At 40.7% G+C, this 13,196-nt stretch overlaps 1 protein-coding gene across 1 annotated transcript; it reads left to right on the top strand.

Moving 5' to 3' along the window:
• The first annotated feature begins 7,228 nt into the window (after window positions 1-7,228).
• On the top strand, window positions 7,229-8,443 carry LOC129641892 (nuclear envelope pore membrane protein POM 121-like). The gene has a single exon (XM_055566465.1). The coding sequence runs from the start codon at window positions 7,229-7,231 to the stop codon at window positions 8,441-8,443; it is 1,215 nt and encodes a 404-aa protein (XP_055422440.1).
• Window positions 8,444-13,196: the final 4,753 nt, after the last annotated feature.

Raw genomic sequence — 13,196 nt, 5'->3', positions numbered from 1 at the left:
GCCAGTACCTTGTGAAAGTTTCTTGTTTGGTGGGATTTATGCCTGTGTTCTGATGGATGGAGCTGGATCTCATCTCTCTGAAGGGAAGTGCTGTACACAGTAGTGTGTTTTGGGATGTCTATGGGCTTGGTATGGCCTGCCTGCTAATGCATAGGGTTAGTTTATGTTTTGCTGAAGTATGGTTTGGGGTACCCAGCACTGGAATCTGCTGAACTTTGTGTGTCGCTTAATCTTGGTGTTGAGATGGAGGTCTTTGGGAGAGCTCTTATCAATTAATGGTCAGTGGTGTCAGGAGTTCTCTTGTGGTTCAAAGTCATGGGCTTGGGTTTCCCACTTCATGTTCAGGCCTTACTCCTTACTGTAGCACCAAGACTTCACAAGCCAAGCAGCACAGAAGACAAAACCCTAAGACTATTAGTGAAAGCAATACTCAACAGTCCAGAACACCCAGAGAGACACACCAAAGTCCTCCAATATTTCTAGGAAGGTCTCTGGATAACTGTAGTGGGCAGTATAGGTTCCACTCAGCCTTGTATTTGGCCTTACTCCAGCTTGTACTTGCTCCCAAATTCCACAGTTGCCACTATGTCTATAGTCTCAGGCTAAATGTAGCTATTTAATTCAATGCACCTGTGACTGCTGGAGCCCATTCCCTTTCTATTCTTAGGTCACACAGCTCCTGGTGTTCTGCTTTGGTTTTGGGCCCTGCTGTGCTTATAGATCACCCTCTGGTGATTGTCCTCTGCCAAGTCATGAGCTGGTGAAGGCAGAGGCTTATTAGTTCTCAGTTGGGCTGGGTAAAGTGAGGGGTATTACTGCCACAGTTGGGACATTCTGGAGAATGCCTGCACCAAGTAAAGACCTGCTAGCTGTTGTTACAGCCTGAGGCAGGGTGTGTGCTCTCCCAGAGGAATTGGCTCCAGTTGTGGGTCCCTAGGAAGAGTGAAGCTGGTTAGACTCCAAGCAAGATATGGGCAGTAACCCGTGTCTGCTCACAGCCTGGAGGTAGTTGTTACCTCTGGGGTCTTGACTACATCTGTGGCATTTTGTCTACTGTTTCAGGCACTTTCCCTGGCTTTGGCAATAGTTGTGGCTTGTTTCCTCTTCTGGGATTGTAAACTGTAATTGAGGCTAATTCTGCCTGCTGGGAGTCCAACCAGTTTTGCGGGTTTTGGAGACTACCAGTAGGCACTGTGAATGTGGAGAATTAGTATATCCCAGGTGACAAGACCTCTTGCTACTCTGTGATGCTGCCCTTTACTCTTTCAGCTGTTTCACTGCCCGCCCATCCCCACCTCCCCCATATTATCTTCATAGCAGCCAACCCTGTTCCTCTCTCTGTGGTCTGAACCTATACCTGAGCCTCAAAACCCAGTCCCCACAATCTGCTGTGGATGGAGGTATGCTAGCCACTTCTCGGCTGGGAAGTGTTTCTTGGCAAAGAACACTATAGTGTGTTCTCTGTTTTGCCTTCTGAGTACCTATCATTGCACTCCCCTCTGAGGTTCCAAAGCTCCACCTGGCCAGGCCTGTGAGGAGGTTTCCAAGTGTGTGGAAACTTTTCCTCCTTCATGACTCCCTCCCTGGGTCACAGTCCTCATTCTGAAATCATGTCTTTTTTTTTAATCTTGATCTTTTGCCCTACATCATTGTAAGCAGATTGGATTGCCTTTTGGCAAACCTTTCAGGGTCTTCTACTAGCATTCAGAAGTTGTTTTGTAGAAGTTGTTCCATTTCAGATGATTTTTCTATCAGTTTGTGGGGAGGAAGAGAATCACTTTGTCTTAAAGGAAAATTCTTAAAGAGATGGGAATATCAGACCACCTTACCTGTCTCCTGAGAAATCTGTATGCAGGTGAAGAAGCAACAGTTAGAACCGGACATGGAACAACAGACTGGTTCAAAATTGGGAGAGGAGTATGTCAAGGCTGTATATTGTCACCCTGCTTATTTAACTTACATACAGAGTATGTCATGCAAAATGCTGGGCTGGATGAAGTACAAGCTTGAATTAAGGTTATTGGGAGAAATATCAACAGCCTCAGATATGCAGATGATACCACCTAATGGTGGAAAGCAAAGAGGAACTAAAGAGCCTCTTGATGTGGGTGAAAGAGGTGAATGAAAAAGTGGCTTAAAACTCAACATTCAAAAAACTAAGATAATGGCATCCGGTCCCATCACTTCAAGGCAAATAGATGGGGAAACAATGGAAATAGTGACAGACTTTATTTTCTTGGGCTCCAAAATCACTGTGGATGGTGACTGCAGCCATGAAATTAAATGACATTTGATCCTTCAAAGAAAAGCTATGACAGACTTGGACAGTGTATTTAAAAGCAGAGCCATCACTTTGCTGACAAAAGTCTATATAGTCGAAGCTATGGTTTTTCCAGTGGTCATGTATGGATGTGAGAACTGGACCATAAAGAAGGCTGAACACCAAAGAATTGATGCTTTTGAATTGCGATGCTGGAGAAAACTCTTGAGAGTCCCTTGGACTGCAAGAAGATAAAACTACTCAATCCTAAAGGAAATCAACACTGAATATTCACTCAAAGGACTGATGCTGAAACTTCAGCTCCAAGTTGAAGTTCTAATCAGGCCACCTGATGCAAAGAGCTGACTCATTAGAAAAGACCCTGATACTGAGAAAGAATGAGGGCAGGAGAAGAAGGGGGCAGCAGAGGATTAGATGGTCAGATGGTATCACCAACTCAATGGACATGAGTTTGAGCAAACTCCATGAGATGGTGAAGGACAGGGAAGCCAGGTGTGCTGGAGTCCATGGGGTCACAAATAGTCAGACATAACTTAGTGTGACTGAACAACAACAATGACAAACCTATAATCAACAGTGAAAAGCTGAAAGTGTTCCCTTTAATATCAGGAACAAGACAAAGATATCTACTCTTGATACTTTTATTCAATGTAGTTTTGGAAGTCCTAACTACAGAAATCAGAGAAGGAAAAGAAGTAAAGGGAATACAAATTGGAAAAGAAGTTAAACTGTCACTGTTTGCATATAACATGTACATGCACATAGAAGATCTGAAAGATGCTACCAGAAAACTACTGAAACTCATTAGTGAATTTGGTAAAGTCACAGGTTACAAAATTAATACAGAGAAATCTGTTGCATTTCAATATACTAACAATGAAAGATCAGAAAGAGAAATTCAAAAAGAAATTCCATTTACAATTGCATCATAAAGAATAAAATACATAGTAATAAATCTACCTCAGGAGACAAAAGACCTGTACTCCAAAAACTACAAGATGCTGATGAAAGAAACCAAAGAAGACATAAACAAATGGAAAGATATACCATGTTCATGGATTGGAAGAATCAGTATTGTCAAAATGACTATACTACCTAAGGCAGTCTAGAGATTCAATGCAATCCCTGTCAAATTATAATGGTATTTTTCACAGAACTAGAACAAAAATCTCAAAATTTGTATGGAGACACAAAAGACCCTGAATAGCCAAAGCAATAAATAGAGCTCAAGGAATCAGCCGTCCTGGTTTCAGACTATACTACAAAGCTACAGTAATCAAAACAGCATGGTATTGGCACAAAAATAGAAATATAGATCAATGTTGCAGGATAAAATACTCTGAAATAAGCCCATGCACCTATGGCAAATTAATCTATGACACCAATGACAAAGGTGGCAAGACTACACAATGTTAGAAAGATAGTCTCTTCAACAAATAGTGCTGGGAGAACTGGACAGCTACATGTAAAAAAATGAAATTAGATCATTCTTTAACTCCAAACACAAAAATAAGCTCAAAATGGATTAAAGACCAAAAAGTGAGACCAGATACTATAAATGTCCTCAAGGAAAATATGGGCAGAACACTTTCTAACATAAATCACAGCATCATTTTTTCGATCTGTCTCCCAGAATACTGGAGATTAAAACAAAAATAAACAAATGGGACCTATTTAAATTTAAAAGTTGTTGCATAGCAAAAGAAACAATAAACAAAATGAAGAGACCACCTAGAGATTGGGAGAAAATATTTGCAAATGATGTGACTGATAAGGGATTAGTCTCCAAAATTTACAAACAGCTCATGATGCTTAATGGCATCAAAATAAACAACCCACTCACAAAATGGGCAGAAGACCTAAATAGATATTTCCTCCAAAGAAGACATACAGAAGGCCAATAGACACATGAAAAGATGTTCAACATCTCTAAGTATTAGAGAAACGAAAGTCAAGACTACAATGAAATATCACCGTATACCAGCCAGAATGGTTATCAACAAAAAACTCACAAAGAATAAATGCTGGAGAGAAGGTAACTCTCCTGTGCTGTTGGTGGGAATGTAAATTGATACAGCCACTATGGAGAACAGTATGGACGTTCCTCATAAAGCTAAAAGTAGAGCTACCATATGACCCTGAAATCCCACTCTTGGACATATATCCAGAGAAAAAACATGATCCAAAAGGATGCATACATCCCAATGTTTATTGCAGCACTGTTTACAATAGCCAAGACATGGAAGCAACCTAAATGTCCATTGACAGAGGAATGGATAAAGGAATGGATAAAGATTCCATTGTACATACACACAATGGAATATTACTCAGACATTATAAAGAATGAAATAATGCCATTTGCAGCAATGTGAATGGACCTGGAGCATATCATACTGAATGAAGTAAGTCAAAGAAGGAGAAATATTGTATGACTTCCTTTATATGAAAAATCTAAAGACATGATACAGATGAGCTTACAAAACAGAGAGAGACTCACAGACTTAGAGAACGAATTTATGGTTGCTGGGAGGAAGGGATAATTAGAGAGACTGGGATGAACATTACACACTGCTATATTTAAAATGGATAACCAACAAGGACCTAGTGTATAGCATATGAACTCTCTGCTCAATGTTATGTGGCAGTCTGGATGGGATGGGAGTTTGGGGAGAATATATACGTATGGCTGAGTCCCTTAGCTATTCATCTGAAATGATCACAACCTTGTTAATCGGCTACACCCCAGTACAAAATACAAAATTAAAAAAAATTAGTGGTTAAAAAATTCCTTTAGAAAATTTTTATTGGATAACAAATTTTAATGTGTCTATATTAAGATTTATTTCCTTAACTGAGGAATGGATTACCTTCAAATACCTGGAATAATTCCATTCATATTGTGGTAGTATATCCATCCATCATGAATTTTTCTCTTATTTAATTATTTATTTATTTTTATTTTATTTTTTAACTTTACAATATTGTATTGGTTTTGCCATATATCAACATGAATCTGCCAAAGGTATACACGTGTTCCCCATCCTGAACCCTCCTCCCTCATCCCTCCCCGTACCATCCCTCTGGGTCATCCCAGTGCACCAGCCCCAAGCATCCAGTATTGTGCATTGAACCTGGACTGGCGACTCGTTTCATATATATTATACATGTTTCAATGCCATTCTCCCAAATCATCCCACCCTTTCCCTCTCCCACAGAGTCCAAAAGACTGTTCTATACATCAGTGTCTCTTTTGCTGTCTCGTATACAGGGTTATTGTTACCATCTTTCTAAATTCCATATATATGCATTAGTATACTGTATTGGTGTTTTTCTTTCTGGCTTACTTCACTCTGTATAATAGGCTCCAGTTTCATCCACCTCATTAGAACTGATTCAAATGTATTCTTTTTAATGGCTGAGTAATACTCCATTGTGTATATGTACCACAGCTTTCTTATCCATTCATCTGCTGATGGACATCTAGGTTGCTTCCATGTCCTGGCTTATTTCATTTCTAAAAGAACTTTGAAGCATAGCAGACAGATAAAAAACACTGGGAGGTTGTCAATATTGTTAATTTTTTTTTTTTGCATAAAGATGAAAGTCAAACTCCTGAATTTTATAATCCACTAGAATATTTAGTTAAAGTACAGCCCTTTGGATGCTGCTTACACAAAATCATACTTCCCTTCTCTGCTTGCTGAGCACAGAACTGACTAGAATAACTCCTTTGAAAAACTACCTGGTCTAGTAAAATGTCAAGCATCATTCACTAAATGATGATAATCCAAAATAAGGCAAAATGATTTCAAAACAAAAAACAACCAAATCAAAGTGAGTGTAGCTATGAAAACATCAAAGATGTTTAAATAGTCTGAATATTCTAATGTATTCACCTTTCAACTAATACTAACTACAGTCAGAATACTTATAGAGAGCCAAATTCTGAGTTCTAATTTGAATTTCCAGGTCCCTTCTCCCATCCATAGACACAGACTTACTGAAAAGGAATGACACAAAGCCCTACAGGATCTGTTGAGGGGCAGAAAGCAAAGATTAGGGTAATGGCAAAGTACGACCTTCAAAATTCAAGTTTAAGTCCCAGATAACACTGCTCCTGGATATGTGTGTTGTGTGTGTGTTAGTCGCCTAGTCGTGTCTGACTCTTCGCGACCCCATGGACTCCTCTGTCCATGGAATTCTCCAAGCAAGAATACTGGAGTGGGTTGCCATTTCCTTCTCCAGCTCCCGGATATAGAGCTGCCTAAAAAGATACCAATTCTCTACTTCTGGTCATTGTAAACTGTTTTGGAAACCTTACTTTCCAGGGAAGGAGAAGGGGGTGCGGTATCAGAAAAATAAGATTCACCAGAAAGGAAAAAGGACGGGGAGCATCCACTCTGGCTTCCCGCATCCAGCTGGTTTCCTCCTGCAGTCTTGGACACCTGGGTGGCTATGCCCCCAGGATCTCGGTGGCACGGGGTCAGAACGGCTTTCCCCTGGGGTATCCGGTGCTGACCCTGGAGCTGCAGCATAGAGTGGGCGCTGCTGAGCCCGGAGCCATTAGGTTTGGGGAACACTGCCAGTCACCTTCCAGTGACGCAGCTGGAGCCTGGTTGCGGGAAGTGCGACTGCGCCCAGGGGGCCGGTACTCCAGGCGCCAACACCTGCGCCCCGCTGACACCGGCGCCCCGGAGACACCTGCGTTCCACCGACACCTGCGCCCCGCCGACACCTACGCCGCATCCGGCAGGAAGCACCCGGGAGCGCTTAACACTCCCTCGTGCAGGCCTAGCGTCCCCTTTCTTCGCTCACGCGTTCCAACGACGCGTCACAGGCGCCTCCCAACAGTAAGCGCTTTGCCTGGCACCCCTTAGGCAGCTAACGGAAATCTCTCTGAGCCACTAGACTCCATTTGAAGGTCCCGACAGTGCAGAATTGCGCCTCATGGGCGGTTGCCTGAGCCGGCCTCGCCCTCGCCAGTCGTGGTCACCTGCTCTGCGGGGCGGGGACCAGCCAGAGAGCACCGAGTGCCTCGGGCCCGCGCACACTGCCAGCCGTGTTCCCCCAGCTTGCCGGGTTCACTCGGGGGCCCCAACTCTGGACCTGGCTCGCAGGCTGTCCTATGAGGGTCTCATGGCTTCACCCCGTCGTCGTCTGCACTGTCGGGGGTTTGTCCTAGTCCATCGGCGGCAATATTCAATCCAGCAAGCCCGGTGTTTATTTTGGGGTTTTTTTCCCTCTGTGCCCCGGAGTGGCTGTCAGAAGCCATTGCCGTCTGCTTGCAGTTCCAAGATGTTCCACACCTCAGTAATCCTGAGGATGGCATCCGCAAAGGGCAAACTGACGCTCCGTTTGCCTCTGAAGCAGACAGTCATCTGTACGTGGTCTTCATTTTCTGTTCACCTCCCAAACCTTTGTGTAAAGGAAATTCTGGTGAGGGCCCTAGAAGAGAGTGGTCAACTGAGAGGAAAGGAAGAGAAGGACCTGACAGCCTTGGCTGAGAGCAGAAAGGGGCTAGCAAAGCAAAAGAAAGGGCAATCAGCCCAGGAGAGTCAGGATAAACAGAGAAGGGGCTCGAATCCAGGAGGAAATGCGCAGTCTGCGTTTAGACGCCTCATAATCAATGGGGTCCTCTCTTCCTTTGTGCCCAGGCCTGGGCCTCTGGTTCTCTGTTCCAAGAGCTCGGAAGATATCCTGATTAGGAAATCCCAGACCTACTTTTTGAGTTCATGCAGCAAACGAAATGCCATCACCAGTTCATACAGCTCCACAAGAGGTTTCCTACAGCTCCAGAGGATGGGTCCAGGCGCAGCCGGGCTCCTGGGCCCAGAGTCATCGCATCTTCATGAGGTCTCAGATAAAACCAGAGAGGAATGCCATCGGCCTAACCCTTCAGTCTCAATGGAACCGCAGAGGAAGATCGAAGATGAAAAAATTGCAGATGACCACTTAAGGAAGAAACAAAACTTAAACTGCTCACAGTCATCTGACAGTTCCAGGCCCCGCAAACGCAAGATTCCTCTGCTGCTGCCCACCAGGCGAAACGGTCCACTGATCCTGCCCCCACCCCTCCAGATAGGTTATCCAGTCACTGCTGAAGACCTTGACCTAGAGAAGAGAGCTGCGATCCAGTGGATTAACAACATCTTGGAAGGGTAAGACTGGAACCATCTCAGTCTGCAGAACCTCTCAGCCTTCTATTCTGCCAGCTCCTAGCTCTAATTCACAGTGGAGGAGCTTCTGGAAGATGTAGAGCTCCCCAGGCCTGGTGGCCTTCTTGTAGTTGGTTGGAGTAGCCATCTCTATGAGGTATTTTGTCTTGGTTTTCCCTGTTTGTCTTGCTCCACTTGGCTTAAAAAATTGGTTCCTTTTTCCTGGCCCACTAGGGCCTGTTCCCCAGTACTTTGCTGCTTGCCCCTCAGTGGTTCCTTGGAGAAGCAGTGCAAGACCATCAGAGTCCAGCTTTGCTCTTGAGGGAACCCAGAGTGCTGCTCCTGTGAGCCCATTCCCCTACCAAGTCAGTTCTCTCCAGAGAGACAACATAACATTCTTATCATCTTCCTGTAAGAAGTGCACCTGGAACTTGGGCAGCTGGAGGTTGTTAGTCTGGCCTGACCCAGTGGTCAGCATCCTTGCAGCAGAAGAGGGAAGCTTTGGACCAGTTTCCCTCCAGGCAGGAGCAAGCGGGACACCCACTGTTGCAATCATTGCCTTTTCCTGCCTTCCCCATTTTCTTAACTGGGACCTGGTTCATCTTTCTTAAAATCTCTATATTCTCTCTCTGAACATTTGGTACCACATAAATACTTAGTTGATGAACAAAGTCATATATGTTGCATACATATAGTCACATATATTTATACATGTCATTTATATATTAATATAGTCATATAATATATATTATGTGTATGTGAAGTGAAAGTCAGTCATGTTCGACTCTTTGCAACCCCATGGACTATAGAGTCTGTGAAATTCTCAGGCCAGAACACTGGAGTGGGTAGCCTTTCACTTCTCCAGGGGATCTTCCCAACCCAGGGATCAAACCCAGGTCTCCTGCATTGCAGGCAGATTCTTTAGCAGCTGAGCCACAAGGGAAGCCTGCATTATGTGTATATGTATATATTATATATAACTTATGAGAATACATAGTTCATATACATCATATATTAGATATGTATAATATATATGTATATTGTTTAGCCAATCTGTCCTGTCCAACTCTTTCACGACACCACAAATGGTAGGCTGCCAGGCTCAATCTGTCCATGGGATTTTCCAGGCAAGAACACTGGAGTGGGTTGCCATTTCCTTCTCCATATATGTATATATGTATGTGTAATATTAGTATATGATTATATTCATAGTAATCAATATTTAATGTATGTAATGTTACATACTCATATGTAATATATATTAATATAGCCATGTACAATACATATGTGTTTTTAACATATATGTATGTGTTTAGTACATTATGTATAGAATATATAATGTGAACTGCATTACATATAATAATATGTATTGAATATATATATGACCTTTGCTAATTTATCGAGTGTTCCTGCCTCTGCTTTTTGAATTCACAGTGAAGAAAGAAGTGACTAGTATGAGTGGCCAGACTTTTAACTCTAGGTTTTCTGTGTCCCAGTCAGAAAAGCTGGAACCACTTTACGTCTCTAAATGTTGAGTCTAGAAAAAATGCACTTGCCTTTTTTCTCTCTGCTTGTCATCTGCCCACTTGACTTCACTATGGGTTGGATCATGCCTACTGTATGTTAAGAAATGACTTGTGACAACTTTAGTCTTTAAAAAAGAATTGAATTTGATATAATTTTAGACTTACAAGAATAGTAGAGAGAATCCCAAACTAGTCTTCACTGAGCTTCTCCTAATGTTAATATCTTACAGAACAGTTATTGAAACCAGGAAATTAACATTGTTGCAATGCTATTAGCTAAACTTCAGACTTTAAACATATTTTCCCATTTTCCAGTAAAATTTTCTTCCTGTGCCAGTATAATCCCACATTTCATTTAGTTGCCATGTCTCCTTAGTTTCCTCCAAACTCTGACCATTGCTCTATCTTAATGTCTTCTGTGACCTTGATACATTTGTAGAGTACCAGTTAAGTATTTTGTAGAATTTTCCTCAATTTGGATTTGTATGCTGTTTTATCATGAGTACATTGAGATTTTGAATTTTTAAGAAAAAATAACACACTTGTGATGTGTCATCCTCAGCATATGGGAAATGTTAATCTTGATCACAATTAAAGTGGTGTCTGGCCAGGGTTCTCCTCTGAATAGTTACTATTTCTCTCTAGTACATATTTAAGAGGGTCTTATGTTGATGTGACACAAAAATCCTGTTTATCCTTAAACTTTCACCACTAATTTTGCCATCATCAGTGGATCTTGCCTGTAGCAATTATCATTGTGGTGTTCTATGGTGATTTTATATCTTTCTTGTTCTACATTTGATTAGAATTATTCTCCAAGGCAGAGTTCTCTGCATTTATATATTCAGTCACTTATATCTGTATGGTCTCATCAATATTTCTTTTTATTATTTGGGCTATGTCTAATATGATCACTGTTAATTTTATTGCTCAAATTGTTCCAGATTTGATCATTATGAGTTCTTTCAGATTAGCTCCTGAGTCCTTTAAAATGCCTGCATCTCCCTCCCCACTTTCCCCAAGGATTCCTTTACCTTTTAGCCCCATAAGGTATTCCAGAATTATCTTATATTTTACCTGCCCCAGTTCTGGAGTCAACCACTCTTCTAAGAAGCTTTGGTTCATTTTATTGGAGAAGAAATTAAAAAAAAAAATCTGGGCATTCAGGTGTTGTTATGACTAATAGGGAATCTTTGCTTCTAAGTCCTCTCAACAGACAGAATTGGAAATGTATGTTCCCTTTTATACACTTGTATCTATTTCTGTATGCTGTGTGTGTGTGTACACATGTGTGTGTGTGCAAAAGAGTTAATACTGATACCGCTAACTAATGTAGTGCACAATCAGGGTTCATCTTAGAAACGTTCCCCTTTGCTTATGTGTAACTTCTTCAGTTTCTCCAGAGAAACCTGGTTTAATTATAATTTAATTACTTATTTGTTCAATTCAGAATGCACATAGTTTCACAATTGGCAGCCCTGTGAGCAGCTCACCAAAGTGTTCATGTACAGTTCTTTCTGTATATAGCCTTGCAGCATCCAAGCAAACACTGCTTTTAAAAACTACTTGGTTTAGCTTCTTTCAGCAACTGTGCAGCGAGGTTATGTGTAACACATTTAGATTCACTTGTCATTGTCTATATTCCATTTTGGGCTCCTACAACAACCTGGTTGATTTTAATTTTCAAAGTGAACCCCAGTCTTTGTGGTATAAAATTTGTTTACATTTTTTGAGTATTTTTGTGTCTGTATTCGTGAGTGATGTTGATCTGAAATTTTCTTTTCTTGTGATGTCTTTATCTGATTTTGGTACCAGAAAATACTGCCCATACAGAGTTGGGAAGGCTTCCTTCCTCTACTTATAGAAATGTTGGTACAATTTCTTCTTAAAATATTTGGGAGGATTCACCAATGAAGCCATTTGGGCCCAAGTTTTTATTTCTGGGAAATTTTTCAATTATTTATTCAATATCTTGTTATAGGTCTAAGGTTTTCTAATTCTTCTTGAGTCAGTTTCAGTAACTGGTGACTTTCTGGAGACTTTGTCTACTTCATCTAAATTGTATAATTTATTGGCATGAAATTGTGCTATTTTCTTATAATTCTAGTATCTCTAATGTCGGAGATGATATCCTTTCTTGAATTCCTAATTTTGTTAATCATTTTCTTCTCTCTGTATCTCTTTCTCTCTTATTCTTGCCCTTTCTCTCTTTCACTGTGGCTAAAAATGTATAAATTGTGTTGATTTTTAAAAAAAGTCAGTTTTTGTGCTTTTCATTTTGTCTATTTTGCTGTTTTCTATTTCTATTTTAGGCTCTAATCTTTACTATTTCTTTCATTCTTCTTCCTTTAGGTTTGATTTGCTCTTCTTTAACTATTTCTTAAATTGAAAGACTAGGGTATGGATTTGAAACTTCTCTCTAATAAACTTTTAAATGATGTAATTGATATAACATGCACAGAGGAGCCTGGCAGGCTACAGTTCATGGGGTCACAAAGAGTAGGACACAACTGAGCAGCTAACATTTTCACTTTCACTTATGTAAATTTAAGGTATAAACCTAATGTTGATTTGATACATTTATGTATAGTAATATGATTCCCATTGTAGTGATAATTAACACCTCCTTCATGTATAACTATCATTTCTTTCTAGTGGTTGGAATTATTAAGATCTGTCTCTTGTCAAGTATGATTACAGTAATACAATATTATTGTCTGTATTCACCATACTGTGCATTAGAATTTTAGAAATTATTAGCTTTTTGTTGCAAATTTGTACCCTTAAATAGCATCTCTCCTATCTCACCACCCCCTAGCTTTTGGTAACCACTATTTTAGTCTCTGGTTTTATGATTTTGGCCTTTTAAGATTACACATATAAGTGATATCATACGGTATTTGTCTTTTCTTGTCTGACTTATTACTTAGCATAATGTCCTCAAGGTCCATCCATGTTGTTGCAAAGGTGTCCTTCTTACTCATGACTAAAAAATGTCCCCTTGTGTATACACCACATCTTCCTTATCCATTCCTCCTGCAATGGGCATGTGAATCGTTTCCATATCTTGGTTATTATGAATTATACTATAATAAATATCAGAGTACAGATATCTCTTTGAATCTTGTTTTCATTTCCTTTGAGTATATACCCAGATGTAGCTCTATTTTTATTTTTTTTTTTGGAGAACCTTCATACTGTTTTCCATAACGCATGAACTAGTTTACAATTCCA

This window comes from Bubalus kerabau, chromosome 1, assembly GCF_029407905.1.
Source record: "Bubalus kerabau isolate K-KA32 ecotype Philippines breed swamp buffalo chromosome 1, PCC_UOA_SB_1v2, whole genome shotgun sequence".
In the NCBI taxonomy this organism is placed as follows: Eukaryota; Metazoa; Chordata; class Mammalia; order Artiodactyla; family Bovidae; genus Bubalus; species Bubalus kerabau.
The sequence above is the reverse complement of the archived record's forward strand: the minus strand, read 5'-3'. Positions and strand labels throughout refer to the sequence as shown.

Coding starts and splice junctions, on each gene's coding strand:
- LOC129641892 (XM_055566465.1), top strand. CDS start 7,229: ATGGGCGGTTGCCTGAGCCGGCCTCGCCCTCGCCAGTCGTGGTCACCT.